General features: G+C 33.4%; 1 protein-coding gene across 3 annotated transcripts; it reads right to left on the reverse strand.

The window, feature by feature from the left end:
* Nucleotides 1-5063: 5063 nt before the first annotated feature.
* Nucleotides 5064-20245, reverse strand: LOC129953185 (mediator of RNA polymerase II transcription subunit 26). 3 transcript variants are annotated; one of them, XM_056066059.1, is made up of 5 exons: nucleotides 20013-20245; nucleotides 12851-13154; nucleotides 10487-12788; nucleotides 10304-10417; nucleotides 5064-10251 (listed from the first exon to the last, which is right to left on the reverse strand). In XM_056066059.1, the coding sequence occupies exons 2-5, from the start codon at nucleotides 12914-12916 to the stop codon at nucleotides 5693-5695; spliced, it is 7041 nt and encodes a 2346-aa protein (XP_055922034.1). In that variant the 5' UTR covers nucleotides 12917-13154; nucleotides 20013-20245; the 3' UTR covers nucleotides 5064-5692. The 3 variants fall into 3 exon arrangements, with proteins under 3 accessions (XP_055922034.1, XP_055922036.1, XP_055922035.1); XM_056066061.1 differs by lacking the exon at nucleotides 20013-20245 and adding an exon at nucleotides 19379-19859; XM_056066060.1 differs by lacking the exon at nucleotides 20013-20245 and adding an exon at nucleotides 18832-19344.
* Nucleotides 20246-21595: the final 1350 nt, after the last annotated feature.

Below are 21595 nucleotides of genomic sequence, written 5' to 3' on the forward strand. Positions count from 1 at the left end.
AGATTTGTAAAGTAGTAGTTTTTGTTCCTACGTATTTTATAGTCCTGGCTTAACATTATCCTGAACAGAACTGTCACCCTGGTGATAGTCCGTTTTGAATAAAAAATAATTAAATGAAACATATATAACGATTTAAAAGTAAGTAATCGCTTTATTTTTAATCATGTGAATCATAATTATTAACAGCAATCAGTTTTAATATCATTGTAGTGCTTTATTATATACTATGTTTTTTGTTTGATTACTTGAGGCATAGACAAACAAATTTGATGCTTTCCCAACACGGGAACAGGCAACATACAAGTGACCATGTGAAAATATGGGTTTTCTAGATTAATACCACAAACACTTAATGATTGTCCCTGGGACTTGTTTATGTTCATAGCAAAAGCAACCCGCTCTAGAAACTGTAGTCGTTTAAACTCAAATGACACATTCCTGGGAATCATTGGAATGCGTATTGGGATGATTCCTGTAATTTTAAGAAACATTTGGAAACACATTCTGAATAAGTCCGTCTTTTGATTGCGTTAACTGACAAAAACTTTGAGGAAAGTTAATGCACCCAGCCAACATGTCTATAGGAAATTTGCCATTGCCAATTTCAATGAATTGTTTAGAGAATATGTTTCCAGATTGATCGACACGTAAATTTTTGCTTAAATGAAGTACTGTTTTCACAAATTGGAGGACTTTAGACATGCATTGATTTTATCAGCTGGCGTTGATCGTGGAATCGCTGGCAATGTTTGACAAAAATGCTTATAAAATCAATTGACCAAATCTGTTATTATCTTTTAAGGTTCTATATGTTCTATCTTTAGGGTTCCCCAAAGATTGTGCCATTGTACATTAATCCCAAACAATCAATTCACATTGCTGAAAAATCTTTGCCATCGCAGAGTTCCTCGAAATGTTGCAGGTTGAAGTTCCATTGATTTGGATATTTAGAGCGGAATGGGCTGTTCGCAAACTTTCATGTTGCTGCGATAACCGACAAAGCGAGTGCAAGTGCAATTTAATTTTGTGAGCGAATTGTTGCTAATATTAATGAAATCAAAAAAGTTTTTCCCGTACCATCAGGTGCATCTAAGAAATAAATCCCTCCAGTTTCATAATTTTTCACTTTCATAATAGTATCAAATACATACTTCTGTTGTTCATTTAACAGTGGAAGATTTGTTTGAATTAATTCTTTCAAAGTGTTGAGATCATACCGCTTTTCTCGATGCAGCTCTTGGTTAAAAGCATCATGCATTCGGCGCGGTCAAGCCTAATTGAATTAATTGTTTGTTTGACATTATCAAGCACATGTCCTAAACTGAAATCAATGCTTTATTGATAAAATAAAATAAATAAGCAATGGTGTAAACAATATACAATTATGGATTATCAGTGATCCAATGGTATCAATTTCACTTTACCATTTGCACACAACACAATCCATTAGCTTCGTTTTTGTATTTCAATGCCTTACATTGTGAGCAAAACGAGTTCATAAAACCACTAACAACACATTGGTAGTTACTGTAGTCACTGAAAGCAGCTCGATTCAAACTTGAGCGACCATTAGTTGAATGTTGCGCTCGATCTCCACGCGCTTGTGATATTCTAATTCTTTCACGTCCAATTTGGTCTTGGCATTCTTGTGCAGTACGATTAGATCGGTAATTAGCCTCTTTTGTAGCAGTGCGGGTTCTTCTACCTTAATTGCTTCGTCTCATAGGAAGCTTATCAAATAGAAATTACTTTTGCACTAAACACTAACACTCCTAACCTAACCTAACCCTAACTATTGACAAAAGCAAACTCAGTAGATAAGGTAACAGAAGATCCAAGAAAAGCAACAGCAAATCGGCATCAAAACTTTTTTCTTTTTTTTTTTTAATTTGATATGACTTGAATTCAAATTCTTTAAGCCGACTATGTTTTAGCTAGAAAAAAATTGTATGGAAAAAAGAAAAGGGCTGGTTTAATGGTTTTTCCGCCAATTGTTGAAATTTGTCTCGCCGTAAGAACCATCCTGAACTTCAATGAACATTTAAAAAAAAGAGTTGGCTAAATTGGTCCAGGCGTTGTTTTGTTATGCGGTAACCAACACATTTTCCGATTCATTTTTATATATAAGATATAAGAAAATACAGCATTTTCTATTAAATTTTGGCATAGAATAATATCATTTTGAAGTCAGTAACCTCCATTCATTCACTAGATATCGATAATCCACCATCAAATTTTAACAATTTTCTGTGCTATTTTTAGTAGATTTTAATTTTTATGAAAAAGCTATGAAATTAGTTTGAAGCCATTTTTTTTTGAATTTTTGAAATGATATTTGAGTAGAAAATCGATTTTTACCAACTCTTAGTAATGTGTTTTTAGGTTCATATTTTTATTAAAAAAACTGTTAATTAGATTTTTCTCAAAATTTTGACAAGATGTCAAAGCCGTTTGTTGTATACAATTATTTTTGAGATAAAATCATTTCTTGTTAAAAAATTGTTGATGTGACAGTTATATATTTATTTCAGTTATTAAACCGTTAATTTTCAATTACTTTTTTAAACTACATATATCAGTTTGATATCACGTCACAACATATAATATAAAATTGAATTCAAGTCGCAAGCATTATTGGTTCGTGAGGTTCTTTGCGTTAATCGAAATTTAAATTGTTATTAAATTGTTATGGGAAAAAAACACCAACTCAATATTTTTCAGAGTTCTTTCTAATAGATATCTTATTGCATTGTTTATTGTTCAACAATATTTATTTGAAATCGATATCTCCACTGGCTCTTGAGAAATGGAAGGCGGACAAAGCTTCCCGAACGTACGCAAACCACAATCTTTTATTTAGATTCTAGGAACCTTGAAGCTCCGATAAATGTCAACATTTTTAATTCGACTATGGGAAGTTAACAAAAATACGTTCAATTTACGTTGAGATTAAAGTTTAATAATGGAAAACAATATTTAATTATTTTCAAACGTTTTTCACTATCGCCTTGGATTATTAAGACGTATATTTTTAAAAAGTTGGAAGGATCATACATTTATCATGAGTTTAATAAGATAAATCTGTTTTAATTTAAAATATCCTAAATTTAAATTAATGCTTTAAACACAAATCAAATGTTTATGTGAAACTTACATGATTACGCACAAGAAGAGAAGAGACAAATTTGGAGATTTTGTCAAATAAATTGTTGGGATGTTTCAGGCAAGAAGCGTACCATTCGAGTCGCTAGATAATATAAATTCTCTTTAATCATGTAGGAAAATCCATTTTAACTAGACTCCTGACTTAACCTCCTCAGCCCAAAATGCTTGCGCCTGATTATGAGGTTCGCGGCGGATTGTTTTCAATGCGACCTTTCAAGTTCGACTCGAGTTGTATTTCCTTATTAACGACTTTGTGGAGAAGCGAAAATAGTTCTTCCTATATTCCAGGTATTTGACACTATTTGTTTGACTTTTTCTTCCTAAATTCCAGTGACTTGACAGCTTTCCACAAATGTTGTTTTGTTTTGGCTGAATTTGTAAAATTTGCGGTGACTTATTTATAATTTTTGTTTTTAATTTTATATTATATTGTGGATAAATTATAAGAAAATTAAAAAATAAACTCACATTTTTATATAATTACAATCAAGAAAGAATCCACGAAATCAAACAGTGAATAATAATAAACACTCTGTCGGATCTCAACTCTCCAACAAACATTATGACATTTCAAATTCGTTAATTAGTGGAATTCAAAACGAAGAAGGTGAAAGCGAAAGCAATAATTGAAAAATAGCAAACTCTTTAGCAAAAGGATTCGCCGCGAATCCAATAATCAGGCCCTAGGTACACCAAACTGATCACAGCTTCTTTTTTCCATTTTGTTTGCTGCATATAATTTTGTGCGAAAACATATTTTGTTGGGCATACAACCCAATTAACAAGAACAATGTAGCGCAAATCTTACACTGACACAATTTTCTATAGATTTACAACACCCGCTTATTTCACCCGAATCAGAAGTGTATTTTTAATTTCACTTGAACATATGTACGTTAGGACACCTCAATGGTGTCAAAAGGTTTGTTCTCTTTCGCCCTACCAGCTGAACTTAGTGGTGCAAAATTTTAAACAACCTATCGTTAAAGGTTAATCAATTTACTAGGTAGCAATTTAGTAATCGAAACAAACTAAATTTAGAAACAAACTACACTTACTTATTTTTTTTTCATCGGAAAACAAATTTCAACACGACAATTTTTTAATTCGATAGAAAAAAATATTCTGGTAAATGTTTGTCCAGAAAAAGGAACATTTCTTTTTATAATAAAATTTTAAAATGTAACTTGGCTTACGTTTGTTTATTTCTTTTTTTTTTAACGTTCATTATTTGCAGTGATAAGGTTTACTTCAGACTTAACCACATCTGCTCTTTCTTCACTGTACATATATTATTTTCTGGCATTCTATTTAAAATTATCCGTTATTATAGTTTTGTTTTAGGGAAGTATTTATAATTTGCGAGATATTTCAGAAATGTCCTGCTTTTCTATAAAAAAAAAAAACAAATATTTAAAAAGTACATGCAACCATAGGGTTCTCGGAATAAATAATTCTAAATTATACTTTGATGTGTAAAGAATAAATTCAAAAAAAAACTTAATTTTAAACATCAGCAATCCGTTTAATTGTTTTGGAGGCTAAAAATTACTTTATGTCAGTATATTCCCTGATCAGGAAATTACTAATCTGTGTAAATAATTTTTACAAGTTTTTAAAGAAATTATGTATGTATTTCGAATGGATTCTCTAGAAAAGTGAACATTTTGAAAAACTTCTGTTCATTACTTTTATGTTTTTGGTATTATTTCTCTTTATGCTTTTTCTTCTAAAGAACCGTTCAAATTTATGAAGAAAAAGAAAAACAAAACTCATCATAATTTCTCTTTTAATTCTACAAAAAAAAAAGAAAGATTAAATTAAAATTGTCTACATAATGTAAATTAACTAACATAAAGTTGGATTGAAATATATAATGTAGTAAAATAAAGTTCTCATTTGTTTTTTCTTCTTCTATTTTTCTGTATATGCATATGTATATAATATGTATAATTATTTTTATATACAAAATAAAAAATTCAAACAAAAAGCATACAAACAAAAATATAATAATTATTATAGCAATCTTAAATTAAACTATTAACATTAAATATATTGTTAAGTAAAATACGCATTAAATTATATTAAAAAAAAATAAAGAACAATAATAATTAATATTCAAATTATATTTGTATGTGACACTTTAGTTTAGTATTAATTTTTTTAAAGATTATTTTGTATCGGTTATTTTGTCTATTTATTTTTATACACTTTACATACTTATTACAATTGTTTATTAGTTAAATTGTCTGTTTTTTTTTTTTGCTTAAATTTTTATTGTATTCTGCTTTTTTTGTTGTCTTTCATAATGACATAATAATTATACACGACTTAAAAAAAATAGATAAAGCAAAATATATAATTTGGAATAAATCAAACATAATAATGAACAATTTATTTTTAATCCTTCCATATTTTTTTGTTTGTATATTTCACATTTTATTAATTGTTTATTTGTTTTATTTGATATATTATAATAATAGTAACAATGCAATGATTTATTTTTTGTTATTATTTTCAATTTTTATCATTCGATAACTACATAAGGCAGAACGGTTAATAATTCATCATTATATGACCGCAGTTGTAACACTTCGTGCCACTCTTTAAATTGTTGTGTTCGAGCACAATTATTGCCATCTTCATCGACAACATCTTCATCGACGCGGCGTATTCCTGTGCGATATTCTTCTTGGGCAACTAAATTATCTTCTTCATTCTGAATTTCTTTGATTTCTGTTTTAACTGCTGTTTTCTCATCTTCTGTTTTTGTTTTTTCTAATTGCTCGGTTTTAACACTAATTTCTTGAATTCTGTTATTGTTTACTATGTTATTTTTATTTATATTAATACTACCAACATTCCTATCTGAATTAATAGGATTATTACTATTGTTTTCAGATGTGGATTTATCTACTATTGGATCCATAAGTTCTACATCTATGTCTAATGAAGACAATATCACTGTTGATGGTTTATCTACGCCTTCCGCTATGTCGTCTTCTAAAACTTCTACCGCCGCTGATGGTAGCTCTATTGTTTCAACATCAACTGATGTGTCTTCTACTGTTGTTGGTGAAGATGAAGACACAGGTTTTTGTCTTGACAACGATGATGATGATCCCGGAAATTCACTACTTGTATTGGCTGTTTGACTTCCATAAACATTATATCTTGAATTCACATCAAAATAGTTTAGATAACCCTCATTAGTTTGTTGTTGCAATGGCATAGTTGTCATTGTTTCATCTTTGGAATCATCACCACTTAGTGTTATATAACCAACGCCACCATTATTACTAACTTCATTATACTGCCGATATTCTAAAGCTTGTTTAATTATCTGTTGACGTTGACGTTCTTCGGTCGATACATAAATATGATTGAAACTTCGCAATAGAAAATTATTACCCGACGGAAGTTCTGCCGTTTGGACTTCCTCCTCTGGCTTAATTTCTTCCTCTTCTTTATAATCCTGGTTCATGTTTTCTGCTTTTATGGGTTGTTTTCGCTTTTTACCAACCTTTTCATCATCTTCATCATCCTCTGATGTAGTCCATGAAGTAAATGCTGATGCCGATGATGAGGAATCTGAAGACGAAGAAGAAGATGATGAAGATGACGATGGTGGATTACCACCACCATCAGCAACAGTTATCCTTTTACTTGGTTGTGGTTTGGTTCTACGACGTCGTTTTATCTTTATCACTCTTGACTTGAGATTACCATTGCCACTGCTTGAGCTGGTGGTTAATTCAGAATCACTATCACTGCTATCTGTGGTGTCATCATCGCTGGGATCAGTACAATCACTAGTACAACTATTGATTTCTAAAATCTTCGAACCGCACGAATTATGCAACTCGTAAGGGAAAAATAGTTGACGATGAAGTTTCTGCGCTTGTTCGATGCCCTGGCAAAGTCGTCTTTTCATCTCAATTCGTCGAAAGCATTTCTTAGTCTGACGAATCGATTCAGCGAGTTCAACTCTTGTTAAATTTTCATGTTTACCTGTTAGCCGTTTTTGACTTTTTTCATCATTTTTATCTTCTTTGTCTTCCAAATTATTTGGGTTTTCAAATCTGCTTTCGGACATGTTTGGACTAGGTTCAGCAAGAAGAAAACCTGCACTAGAAGGGGTTTGTTCCGTACCTTGTTCTTGGTTTTCTCCTTCATCATTATCATCCGTGATAGGAAGTGGTCGCATGTCATTATCATCGTTTCCTTCATCAGCATTCTTTTTTAATTGAAAATTATAAACAGCTACATCAGTTGATTCGGGCAAAAAATAATCTGTTTTATTAATTAAGCAGCCTTTATTAGCCTTTACGCTGTTTAGACCTAGTAGTTTCCCAAGTTCCAGCTTACTGTTGGAATCATTTTCATCGTCATCAATAAGAAGAGCGACATCATCAACTTGGCGTGAAGAGATTTTAGTATTAGCATTCAAATTATGAACTAACATCGGAGCTGGTGACATCGATGACGAAGATGGTGAATTAGTTTTACTTGGTGTCTTCTTAATGGTTAAGACTATATGATTATTACCAGTTGCAGAAGAAGTCATATCACGGGTTACTACTTCATGAAAATCTCCACAAACTTCTTCGACTTCTTCTTCGTCATCACCATATTCCTCGTCGTCATAATCATCTACAACTTCTTCAAAATCATCATCGTCTTCATCCTCGGGTTGTGGGTCATCTTCTTCTTCGGTGATAATTTCATTTTCTGAATGAATATGATAACAATCCGAGTCATTATCATCTAAACAACTGCTGTCTGTCATGTTATTTGCTGGACATTTTGCTTCAGCTGCATAATGTCCATTTACTAATTTTATCCGCTTGATTAGTGGGGAAACTTTGGGTTGCAGTTCCTCTTCTCTTCCTATCATAATCGCCTCAAAGTCATTTGTCTTTGGAGGAGCCAACCGTTTACGTTTGCGTTTCTGTTGTTTCTCTGACAACCTTAAAGTTTCCATACGATGCTGTCGCAGTTTCATATTGATTGAATTTTGATTTTGCTTTAAACTAGAATTACTACAACTGCTGCTCCGTCGACTTGCTGCAATTTCGTCTGCATCTTTCATCTCCATTTGATGATTACTTATGGGTGTTTTTTTCTGGCAACTTAAACCGTTATCACCTTCATTTTTGATTATGTTGTTATTGTTCGTTAAATGGGGAACATTCCCATTTATAACGACAGGGGAAGATTTACTCCTATCTTCATCGTCTTCGGTTGTGAGCGATAGCTGTGTTTGGTCGCTATTTAGCCGAGATTTTTCTAGTGGTAGTACATCTAGTTCAGAATTTTCTTCTTGGGACGAGTGCTTTATGAGATTATTGATATTTGGACATTTTTGCTGATGATGATCTATATTGTCATCCTTTAGATTGTTATTATTGCCCGAAACAATCATAAAAGAATTCGACGCATTGATCGATTCTTGATGCTCTGATTGCATTTTATCACTTGCATCTTCAATTTTTATCGCAATTGGAGGAATTTGAGTGTTTGTATCAATATTAATATTATCCAGAGTGTTTGAAGCTTTTTTAGTGATATTAGTTTTTGTTTCCTGTAAAAATACATTGGTGATATTCTGATTTTCCTCTTTATCTGTCTTTGTTTCTATTTTTATTTCTTCTTTCACATTAATTTCTTTACATTTTTTTGTAATTCCTCTCGATGGCGTTTGCGTTTGCGTTTGCGTCTTTTTCTTTTTTTTATTTTTACTCCTTTTCTTCCCTTCTTTGTCAATTTCTTCTTTTTTCTTTGAATTTCTATGATAATGATGCAAATGAAAGTGTTGACGTCGATGAATATTAGCTACGCCCAGAAAAGGCAGCGGAGGTGGTTTATCAGACTTTTTGTTAATTAAATTAGGCTTGAAGTTGCTCGTGAATTTAATATAGCTTAGATCCTTTGGTATTCGTTCTTTAACTAAACAACCATACTTTGGCACAACATTTGCATACAGTCTATCATTTTCCAACTGCAACCATTCATCATCGCCATCTACATTATTTGTTGGTATTGAATGATCCCAATTACCGTTAACATTAGGTATATAACAATTATGAAATGCGTTTATATGAAATTTGGTTATTTGGTTTGTTTGAATTTCATAGCGTTGCTTTGCTTCGCAAGCCGGATCTTCAACCACTTCGTATGTTGGAAAATTCATAAACATGGGCATCACTTGCTGATCTGAAGGTTCTTGTTGCTGTTGAGTTGGAGGAGTTGCTACCGTTTGTTGTTGCTGCTGTGCAATTGGCATTTTGTTTGGCCGATTTTTTTGCTCCGACTGAGATTTTATTATGGAGTGTTCTGCTTTAATTTCACTAGTTTCTTTTTCAAGATCTTCTTGCTCTTCATCTTTTTCTTGAGTTTCTTTAAGTTTTTTCTTTAATGTTGAGCTCTCTTGACAATTATTTTGATGAGATAAAATACCGTTTTTAGTTCTACTAGCTGCTTCTACAAACATGTGCAATGGATCGTTATCATCATCGAAATCAAGGTCAAATATTGACTTTGTTGGTAAATTTTGATTATTTGCCCCTATTTTCGTGGTCGTTGTCGTTGGAGGCAAGGCTGGTGATGTAACGGTAGAAACGGGTGCTGATTGCGTGTGATGATGTGGCAGAATAGAAGTAGGATGCGGCGACGACCTGGATGGTACTACTGGTAGTGCTGGTTGTTGTGGTGTTATAGGAAGTATACTAACTGATATGACAGGTTCCTCATCATCCTCTTCATTTTTGATTGAATCAACGTTTTCTAGCAAATCAAGCGTATTTTCAGTTTCAACATTTACTGCAACAGGAACTTCAGGTGGTATTTCGCGCAACGAACATGTACATGGAACGTCTTCACAAGTGTCCCAATCAATTTTCTGTTTATCAATTGGAGGTAACATGGCCATTAATTCTTTTATTTGTTCTTCGATAGAGGAAATCATAGTAGTTGATGCATTCCCTTGACCATCCGCTTCTGTTTTCTTAATTATACCACGGGATTTTGTGTTCTTGTGCGAGGGCTCTGATGTATTTGTATCACTATCAGATTCATAGAGTTCATCTGCAAAGAGCTTAGTTCGTAAGAATTTTATGTGTTGTCAATATAAACATACCTGCTGCTATGCTATTGTTAGATGCATTTTTTTCTGGTGTAGAACGAGCCGCAATTGACATTGTGGCATTTGTCGAATTAGCATCAAAAGTCCTTGGGGAATGCAAGGAAGGTTCTTAAAGAAAAAAATATTAGAATTATTAGATTTAGTTATATGTTCATGTAAAAAGAATCAAGAACTTACCGGAACATGACGATTCAGGACGTGAAGTACCAAACCAATTCATTAATGTTGGAGATGAAGTTGCTGATGAACCTTTTTTGCGACTCTGAATATCGATCAGCAATTCTCTAGTAGTTTTGACTTTTTTATTCGAACCCAAAGCTGGACTCATAAGAAATTGGGTATTCAAACCAGCTGACTGTGCTAAAACGGAATCGACTCCCTTTGACCCTTTTTTGCGGCCACGTTTCTTAGGTACTTTTTGTTCAACAACTGGTGGTGAAGTTGCATTGACATTGACAACAATTGGCATTACTGAGGAGTTAGGTGTTGAAGGTTTGCTACTTCTTGTAGAGGCATTTGGTTGCCGCGACTTCACATTGTATTCCTTAGATGAGTATCGATGTTGCTGTTGCTGCTGTTTTGATGCATTATTTATGACATCTTTGGGAAATTTGTTATCTTGTGGCGTTGATTTTTCATTGGAAGACTGTTTTTGGTGGTTTAATTGTCGTAAATCATCAACAGTTATCATACTTTCACTATCCTGATTAACAACATCAATTAAATCTAACTGCGATGTTCGACTATTAGAAGAACTCTCATTGGAATTCCGACTAAATGGATGAAATCCTAAAGTGGATGCTGTTGCCATACCACTACCAGCTCTGGTGTTATTTATTGCAACTCCATTACCCCCTCCATCCAAACCAGATGTTATTACAGACATATTATTCTCTCCTCTTGTAGCGAGTAATCCCCCTGTTGATACAGTTGTTCCTCCTCCTCCTCCTCCTTTATAATAACTCGAACTAGATTCAACATCAATGCCACCGGCAGAATTGAGTTTAAATTTTCCAGCAAAGGTTAAGTCACCGTCTGTTTTATCACGTTCAGTCGATGAATCAGCTTTTTGATTGTCTTCATTTGCAGTCGACTGGAATCGCTCTGTTCCATTACCACCACCAACACCAGATCCAGCTGGAAAAATGCTCATGGAGCTATTCGACAATGACAAATATTCTTGAATGCCTGATATAGGAAAAGCAATACGCGAAGACTCGTCTATGGTTGGTTCAAAATGTTCCGACTCAATCAATTCACGTTCGTTGGAACGCTTTTTGTCTTTTCTTATTCTTTTATTGCTGCTGCTATTGCTGGATATTCCAATAGTCGTGCCAGAATTACAACCGCCATTAACCTTACTGCTAGTAGCTGTGGTTGTGGTAGTGCTGCTAACAATTTCAGTTGATCCCGCAAAATTAGAACTAGAATTCGAGTCGTGAAGGTCTATAGTTGACGTTACAATTTGATTTCGATTTGAGGGGTGATGAGGAGCCGAAAATCGTCCTGTTGCCATAGTGGTTTGCTCGTGTGAAAGATTCTCAAAAGCAATTGGGCTACTAGATTGATCCAAATATGTCATTACTGGGGAGTTGCGCTCTTTTCGTTTCATAGATTTGTGTGTGCGTGGCGAAGTGACTCCAACAACTGTAGATTTAGCTATTCCTTGTGCTCCTGATGTTGACGACGAAGGTAGCGATTGATTATGATCTTCATCAATAATAAACATTTTTCTTGCATTGGCTCTCGAAATCGATGGCAACACTTTAGGACTTAAAGCGGAGGAATTTGTTTGCTTGGGGGCGTTATGAACATTAAATCCTGTTATCAAATTTTTGAAACTCGTTGGATGCTTCACTTTATTTGATATTGTTGTTGCATTTGCAATTGTAGCTGGTGAACTATTATTTGTAACATTTCTATTGGTTGACTTACCAAGGGCACCATTCGATCTACTTCCTATTGCAGCAGCATTATCACCCCCTATTCCTGCTGCAGATTTTTTATTAAATTTAAAATTGGCACTTGTTGTATTGCTGATGCTACCACTTCCACCCCCTGTTACTTGTGTTGTATTTGTTGTAGTTGTTGTTCGATTAAAATCAACACCAATCGAAGACAATGAATTATCAAATTGTTCGCCCAGCAACTGGGTGTTTGTGTTTGGCGAAACCGGTTGGGATAGACTTAACAAAGATGACTTTGCCCCCTGCTGTGTTGAAGTTGCTTGTTGTGTAACCGATGATGTAACACTGGTACTAGTACCACCAACTTCTGATTGCGCATGCGACGTAATTCCAAACATTTCCCTCCATTTTTTGAGTAGATTTTTAGCTCGTATCGCAAGGATATTGCTTTTGTTTCGTCGACGCAGTTGGTTGATGTGCTTTGCGAGTCTGGTGGTTTCCAATTGTTCTTTTGTAATCGTTGCTCCTTCAAGCGCTGATATAACTGCAAGAACTGTATCCATGTTAACGACCTGAAATTGTAAAGCTGTATCATAAAGGGCTGCATCTTACCAACAAAAAAAAAAATACTCACATCATAGTTTAGGTCTAGCGCTTCTGTTAATCGAACCGTCAAATCAAGAATCAATTTGTTGCTCATTTAAAAAAAGTGTTGTATTATGTGTGCGGTTAAGGTAATTATAACCTTTTGAGCCTAATATGACTCAAACCTTATTTTTTTAAGAACGTTTTTCCCTCCTTCCTTCCCTTCTGACTGCTTTTCTTAATTTCTCCCCTGCCTTAATCTTTATCAACCTTCCCTTTTGCTGAAAATGGACGATGGAATGTTATATAAAGCTCGATTAGGAGCTTTATGGTTTCCTTCCAGTTTTGTCTCTCTAAAGTAAAAATATGAATAAACTAATATTATTCGTTTCATTTTTTTTAATTAAAAGAAATAAATGTTTCAGTACATGGTATTTTCATTTTGTTATTTTGTTTTTAAAATTAAAACTTTTCACTTAAACTTGCAGAGTCGGTTTATATTAAACTCCTTTTAAATATGTAACGGGCGTTTTTTAGACGTGTAGTTTTCAATCTGGCGCTACTTATTTCCTCAAATGGATACGCCAATTAGAACATTGTATTTGAATTGATGATAATTCTTACGTGTATGTTGACACATGAGTACATCCTCACAAAGCCATTGTTTGGAGTGCTCTATGGGCAGAGGGAATAGTTTTTCAAAGATGAAGCCGTTCATAATGTTACATTCAATGTCGAACACTATAAAGCCTGAGTTAGTGGATGTTTATTTGGACGAGTTTAGGTTTTAGCAAGACGGCGCTATGCCATGTTAACAACGAAACAATCAATTTATTGAAGGAAGCTTCTGGTAAGCGCATTATCTCGAGTCTTAGACTTGTGGCGTGGGTTACCCTCAAGATCGGGAGATTTAACACCGCTAGACTTTATTGTGTGGGGTTATTTGAAGTCGCTTGGATATGGAATAGTATATACGGCTCGTTATTGCTGACATATGATCCCAAATGCTATCAAAAGTGGTCGAAAATATAGCCATGGCGGCCACTTCTTCGGAATACTTTTAAAATATAATGATGAACCCTTAAATTTATAACAAAGATAAATTCTAGGTTATAACATTAAGTGCTTTTTATCTCTTCTTAAAAACTACACTTCTTAAAAAACACCCCTTCAATACTATAAGTACATTAATGTAAGACCTGAAGACGTCTGATTGGTTGTTTATTTTTGCTAGCACCATTTTATTCTTGATTAATGTAAAAACTTCAATGGATTTTAAAAAGGAAATAATTGAGTCCTTGAGCTTCCGCGAAAAAGGTTTTCAAATTTTAGAAAGGTTTTAAGTTTATATCTTCAAACGTTTCCGGTGGAACTTTTGCCGTAAAAAAAATGAAAACTGAACTAAAAGTTAAAACGAAAAACATGAAGATTTACTTTTTCCTACTTTTTTTACTCTGCAAACGAACTGACTTTAAACAACCGTTTATAATTGTTTAAAGAGAAAAATTCTATGATTAAGTTAAAGGCTTATTTCTCACTGAAGTAAGCTAATACGGTAATTTGTACTTGATGTAATAAGTTAACTGCATTTCCCCAATTTTCTAGAAATAAAATTAATTACTCTGATTCTGAAGCAAAAATAAAAAGTTTCATATTTAAATTTGACAAAATTTAATTTTCTGTGTACAAATATTAATTAAATGAGTAGATAAATCTTTGATCAGTTTTGTGTTTCAAAGAAAAGGTTTTTTATTTTCAAGACCCCTATATATATTCTTTTACAATTTTTGCGGTTTGAAAAATGGTTCTATTCTACTTAACCGTATGTGCTATAGATTATGAGGCAAATAACAAAAGAAATTTATCAGGTAAGATATCTACACTGATGGCAATGAAAAGAAAAAAACTGGAATTTAGATCGCAATATATATCCGAATTCAAAATCATAATAAAAATCAAAATAACTGAAAAACAACACCCCCATCATGAAGTTGAAGTTCGTCTAAAATAAAGGGAAGAAAGTAATGGAAAGATGATACCCATTTAGCGTTTCTATTCAAAGATTATTTTTGAAAAAAAAACTCCAAAATGACTTGGTTTCCCAACTCATTAAAAAATATTTAATAATGTTTTTGTTTGTGATTATTTCTGTATAATTTTTCATCCATTGCGAATAACTTAACAACCAAAATGACAAACAATCTGTAACGTTACAAGTTTGATAGTGACATAGCATGCCACGATGTTACTATATTTAAATTTTCAGGCGTATATAAAGAGGATTCCATCCATTTTTGCAGGATTAAAAATTGCTTTTTAAGGAATTTACACTCATTAAAAAATCTTTCAAGGATAGCTAGCTTTTTGGCACTGCAGGTATTGCATAATGAAACAATACTACTTGTATATTAACTCTTTCCGGGCCGTTGGTATGAAAACCGTACTACCTATTTTAAAATTTGTGTATGCTTGGCCGTTAGTATGAAAACCGTACTACCTATTTTATAATTTTTGTATGCTTTAATGTCCTCTCTCGAGCATGTAAAATCACCATCTATAAGACACTCATCATCCCGGTTCTCATTTATGGCGCTGAGGCCTGGACCCTGTCGAAGAAAGATGAGAGCGTCTTAGGATGCTTCGAGAGAAAAATTCTTCGGGTGATTTTTGGTCCCGTACGCATAGATGGAGAATGGAGGAGAAGATATAACGACGAACTGTACGGGCTGTACAGCTCTACAGCGACACGTAGAGCGGATGGACATCAACGCTCCAGCCCGGAAGGTCTTCGAATCCAATCCCGAGGGACGGCGCAGTAGAGGAAGACCGCGACTCAGGTGGGAGAGGACCTCAACCAACTTGGCGTGCGAAACTGGAGACAGCTAGCTAGGGACCGAGCTGGCTGGAGACGCTTGTTGGTTGAGGCCCAGGTCTGCCCCGGACTGTAGCGCCACCTTAAGTAAGTAAGTAAGTAATGTGCAATGGTATAAACTAAATACCTTGTTTCTATTAAAATTAAAAACAATGCCTATAAAAAAAATATGTTTTGAGTGAGAGAGATAATTTTTATAATAACAGGACTTAAATAAAGTTATTTTTACAAAAAGGTCGCTTAATTGTTTGTATAGTAGTGGCCCGGAAAGAGTTAAAAAAAAGATGAAAGTAATCAATATCATATTTAAGAATATAGGATCTCTGTCGTCTCTCGCTCTCCGTTAAAATAAATTGGATTTTTGTTATAAATTTTGAAAAGCTAATTAATATATTTGTATTTTTATGGACATCATTTTATTTTCATCCTCTACTTTTGGTTTGACTTCATTCAACCAAATTAAAGTGCAAAAACATGTGGTAATGTTTTGTTTGTAATTTTACTACCGACCGGTAACATCTGATTTGTTTGGTGTTTAGAAATAATTCAAATGGTGCAGCTTAACTCAGAGCTGCAGTTGAGTTTCATTTGATTGATATTTGATTTGATATTTTAGATGAGCGTGAGCCACGGAAAAACCTTTAATAATATAATTTTTACTATTAAATACAATTTATTATAGTCCGTTAAAATGTTATGTTGTAGTTTGCAACTAGATGCTAACTGGGCATTCAAATTAAATAGTTTAATATTGGACGCTTAGTTCTCTGAAATGGCCCACAAATCGACTTAATAATAAACTTCTTATCTTAAACATATGTTATATTTATATAGAGACAAAATTTGTATATACATTTGTTATTATCTGCAGGTTAACTCCCTAAAAATGTTTTGCTATAGTTTTCTTACACAATTCGAATAAATAAGGTGGCGCAACAGCCCGTAGGGTCTAGTGACTTACAACTATCAACCATTCTTCCGGGCGAATCATGTCAGGGATGGAGATGACCTACAGTTTGATGCCGAATCAAGACCTCTAGACAGTCCTACACACTAACCAAAACGCAACGGGTACACTGATATTATTTTAAAGAGATAAATGGAATTGTTTTATTTTCATGCATAGATATGGTGATATTTTAACTTAATGAAACATATGAATAATTATTAAAATGATGATTTTGTCAACTTATAATCTTGAGTAAATAAAAAGGTATTTGCAATTTTATGCATTTAGAAGATTCCAACTAAAAAATGTTCATTAAAAAAAAAAGTGCAAAAGGAATGTGCCCTTACTAAAAAAAATAAACACGCAGAAGCGGATGTTTTGCCCTATAAGAGGCGACCCAAAACGTTATGATATCGTGGGCTCAGGAAAACATTCAACTTTAATGGCATTTCTAGCAAGACAACGACCCCAACCATACGCTAGGCAAAAAAAGCTCCGACTTCAACAAAAAAAAAATTGAAAGTTATGGAGTGGCCTTCTCAACCACCAGATTTAAGTCCTATTGAGAACCTGGAATGAGGTGAAGGTTGAGGTTATCAAGCACCTTTTAATACAGCGTATTTATGGAAAATTATCCAAGAAGTGCAGTATTCGAAGTATTCGATTCCAGAAAAAAGTGCCAGAAGTTGTTTGATTCTATGCCAAATGGAATAAATGCATTGTTAACAAATAAAGATTCTGCGTTGCTATTTTTGTAACCAGCTTATTGAGAAGCCTAACGGCTGAAACACAAACACGCTTCACCTTAGGCTTCGTCTGCGTTACGATGGGCCTGCTTCAAATGACATTTCTATAATAACCATTGGGAATCCCTCCAAAAGCAAGTGTATTTTGTTAGTTGACTTTTTTTACAGCTGTAAAGCTTGCAGACAAAGTAAATGTTCAGCAAATTTGAACTAGAGCTTCCGTTTGGAGTCACATTGCGTTCTTTTCCTTACGATTGTCAAACGAAACGTGGGGTCAAAGCTTCAATGTGGTAGTATGCATTGAATTCCTATTGCTGAACTCGTAAACGTCAGGCGAAGCGTGTTTGTGCTTCAGCCATAAAGCTTTTCCATACTCCTTTAAGTTTTTCAAAATACTATATAAATCTAATATTTGGCTAGTAAAAATACTACACTCAATATTACCAAAAAAATAAGGGAGTGTTGCTCTTATTTTGGCCATAAACTGCATAAACAATCTAAAAATAATGTTCTCCATAAAAATTTCATGTATGGCATCACTGAAACAAAAAAATAGGATCAAAATATCGGATGTTTTACTTGAAAAAGTGAAACTTAAAATATGTACCTATTATTTGTTTACAATTTATTTATTTTTAATAAAAAAGAGTTCTGTTTGCTAAAAGTCAATTTTGCTATATTTATTAAAACTTCGAAGCGAAAACGACAATTTTTTCCGAATTCATATGACCAGGAACCCATAGTTTTCTTTTGTATATGACTCTGGGAAACAATGTACATTTTGACTAGGAGATAGAATTTGGTAATTCAAGAACCGTTTCCTCAACAAAACTCTTCTGGTAGATGAACACCGAAGAAAGTCATTAACATCATAACAATTTTAAAATAATATTAAATTTACGTAGGTACAAGAAAATGTGCGTGGAATGACATGGACATTTTCTAACGAACGACACTCTATTAAAGGCTTTGTGGGCAAATTTATATACACCTTTTTCAATTTAAATTCCTTAATTGCAGAAAAGCTTGCCAACAAAAAATCTAGTCAAACATATGGAAAAAGTCAGGCAAGAACAGGCCTCGAGAAGCAACAAACGTGCCAGAACAATCTTAAATTTTTTAGATGACGTTTGACTCGAAATGATTGAAAGCGTGCGAAACCAGCTGATCTAGTTTAACCGTAAAAATAAAATAACAAAGATTCCTCTTAAATCATTAGTGTTTCAAAATTAAAATAAAGGTGATCCAAATTAATTTTTCATTTCGTCTTGTATTGGTTTAGATATGTCGAAGGTATTATAATTAACTCATTTTTGTTTTAGGAATTCCCAATTTTATGTGTGTAACAATTTATTGAAAATTAAAGAAACCATTATTTATGGAAGAGAAGAGAAAATGTTGTAACGAGACCAATTCCTAGCGATAATACGAAATGAAAAAGATTAACATTGTAAAATGTTTACCATTTTTTTGTCATTTTATTCGGAGACGATTCCTGCAGCTCTACGATCTACGAGAATGAAATTGAATCAAAAATCGAAACAACACCGTCTTGAAATGACAAAAGTAAATCGCGAGCACCACGCACATCACATCACTTATCGGCAACATAAATTTGACAATTTTCCTTTTTATTATACTTTTGCGTTGTTGTTGCCTGCTGTTTTGCTAATAACTTGAACGAAACGATGATAAAAATAATAAATAAAAAGAAACGAAACGAAATACCACCACAGACGTCCGCACACAATCAATCTTCTTTGCTGACATAAGGAGTAAGGTGTGGGAATAAGATAGAGAAATTAGGTGATAGAGAAATAAAATTGTTAAAAATGCAAAGGGTTGTAAGTCTTAATGAAATGATATTTTGTTAGATTCTTGCACATTTCTAACAATATCATTCATAAAAATCTGGTCTGATAAATTTCAAATTAAAACATATAACAATTCGCAGTAAATGGAGCTTCAGATAATTGAATAAAAGAAAAAAATAATAAAAGTCACACTCACTCATTTCATTTAAAATAGGGGCAGTAAATCGAAATCGCACTCTTTCACAAAATTTCAATTCACATAAAATTATAAACAGAAAGCATACATCAGCTATCGCACACTGGAAATTCTACTTGAGACAAATTTAACATCACATTATCTTTCTCTTTCACAATCGTTTCATTTAACCTACAATACGACTACGACATGATGCGAGAGGGAGAGCAAGAATAGGGAAAAAGTAAACATTTCTCTACTCTCTTTCATATGTCCGATTTTGTTGGTAGTATTTGGCAGCCCAGCCATGGCCATTGCACACGGTTGCTGAATGCTGTATTAGTTGTCATCCTTGTCAACTTGGAGGAGACTTCATCGTTTTCTTCTCTGTGCGAGTGCGAGGCGAGCTGCGAGTGTTCGAGTAACGAGCTACGAGTACGACTCTGCGCAGCTATTTTATGTCGTTGGATGAATTGGAATTGGTTAACTTGACTTAAGACGAAACGTCCTAAAGATTTTTCTCTTCACACACAGTCCCCACTAGAAAACTTGCTTTTTCCACATTCAGACGAAAGAATATAATTTATCTTTTTATAGTGTTAAAAAAAAACATGTACCGAAACAATATTCATACTCATATCTTGTTAAAAATTACCGTAAATATATATAAATTTATTTAAGGGGATTTTTTAATTGTTATCAAAGGCGGTTGTAGAAGAGAGAAGAAATTCTTTTTTTTTTATTTTACGGCGAGATTTCTATTAATTTCGCTTTTTGGCTGTTTGTTAACTCGTCTCGTGCGAAACAGTTTATCGCGTAATGGCGGACGTGAAATTTACACAACCCATCCAGCCAGGCAGTTTCGTTGCATTCCTTCGAAAAGAAGAAATGTAACTACACAGAAATAGCCAACACAGAGTAGTACATTTTTTACGTGTTCCATTTCCATTTGGGGAATGAGAAACTGAAACGATTTGTGTTATGGCAACTGTGGAATTAAGTGGAATTATAAGAGATTATAGGCCCGTTTGTAAGCTTGACTCTTTTACAAAAACAAAAATGTCCTATTCCGATCAATACTTTTAATCCACAATTAGAGCCAGATTGGATGTAATTCATTCTAATTCTCCATTAAATCTTAATGATTTACTATACAAATAAGGAAATACACAGGTTCAAGCCACAGCACCGACTCAAACAAACCTAAATCCATATGGAAATGGTCCTATGAACACATCTTTAAGCTGCACACACACAACAAAAACATAAAACCTAAGATTTATGTACGGAAGCGTTTTTCTTTTTTAGCTCAAATCAGGAAAATGAAAGTGTCAAAACAACGATGTGTTTTCCGTTTTTGCTAAGATATATCAGATCAATCGGTTTGTGTTTCTTTTTTTAATCAGAGTTAGCTCGGAGCGTGGTCTATGACCTCAGAATAAAATGATCGAACGAAATGGAGTAAAAAGCTGCGCAAGCATTATATATACATTTAGTAAATATACATATATACAATGGCGCATGGTTGACTTAAGTTTTTGACAGTTTACTTCTCCAATGTGTTTCATATATAAGTCGGAGAGCTCTCATCAAACTCTACTCAGATCAGAAAGTACTCTAGGTGCTCAGTAATATGAGTGATGCCAGACTACTATTATTTCTGTTTTTAATGCTCTGAGTATGTGTTTTAACTTTTATTTAAAAAAATAAATAAATAAAGTAGCCCAACAGTCCGTTAAGAACAAGGGCCTAGTGCCTTACAACTCCCATCCATTCCTGTGTGCGAGTAATGTTGTTATTTTATTTATTTTTTTCTCATATTAAGGTTTACATTTGAAGAGTATTTTTGCATTTACAACTTAAAAAATGAAACTGACCAAACACAAAATGTGATTTAATGCGGAACATAATTGTGGATATGAAAATTTAGGGTGAATCTAAATTAATATAATATAATAAATGATTGTTCTGATGCCTTTGTTACGCCATATCGAAAATCCCACCGTCTAACTAACATATTATGAGAAAAAAAAGAATTGTTTTCAGACAATGCCACTTCCTCGTTTTTATTCTTCTAAAATTAAGAGTTTGACCTTGAAATTTCATATTGTCTAAACGTTCTCCCATCCATACTTACCTCCTTATTTATACGCAAAACTATCCATTAAAAATATGAGCATGCTTTGCTAATGAAAAATCGCCACTTGGTTTCTGGTACTGTTTTTACACTAGTAGCTT

Source organism: Eupeodes corollae, chromosome X (assembly GCF_945859685.1).
Source record: "Eupeodes corollae chromosome X, idEupCoro1.1, whole genome shotgun sequence".
Lineage (NCBI taxonomy): Eukaryota > Metazoa > Arthropoda > Insecta > Diptera > Syrphidae > Eupeodes > Eupeodes corollae.

Excerpts from the sequence above, each read along its gene's own strand:
- LOC129953185 (XM_056066059.1), bottom strand. The coding sequence starts at position 12,916 with ATGAGCAACAAATTGATTCTTGATTTGACGGTTCGATTAACAGAAGCG. Across the intron at positions 12,789-12,850 it reads CGCTAGACCTAAACTATGAT|GTCGTTAACATGGATACAGT; the intron begins GTGAGTATTTTT and ends TTACAATTTCAG. Across the intron at positions 10,252-10,303 it reads TAACAATAGCATAGCAGCAG|ATGAACTCTATGAATCTGAT; the intron begins GTATGTTTATAT and ends AGCTCTTTGCAG.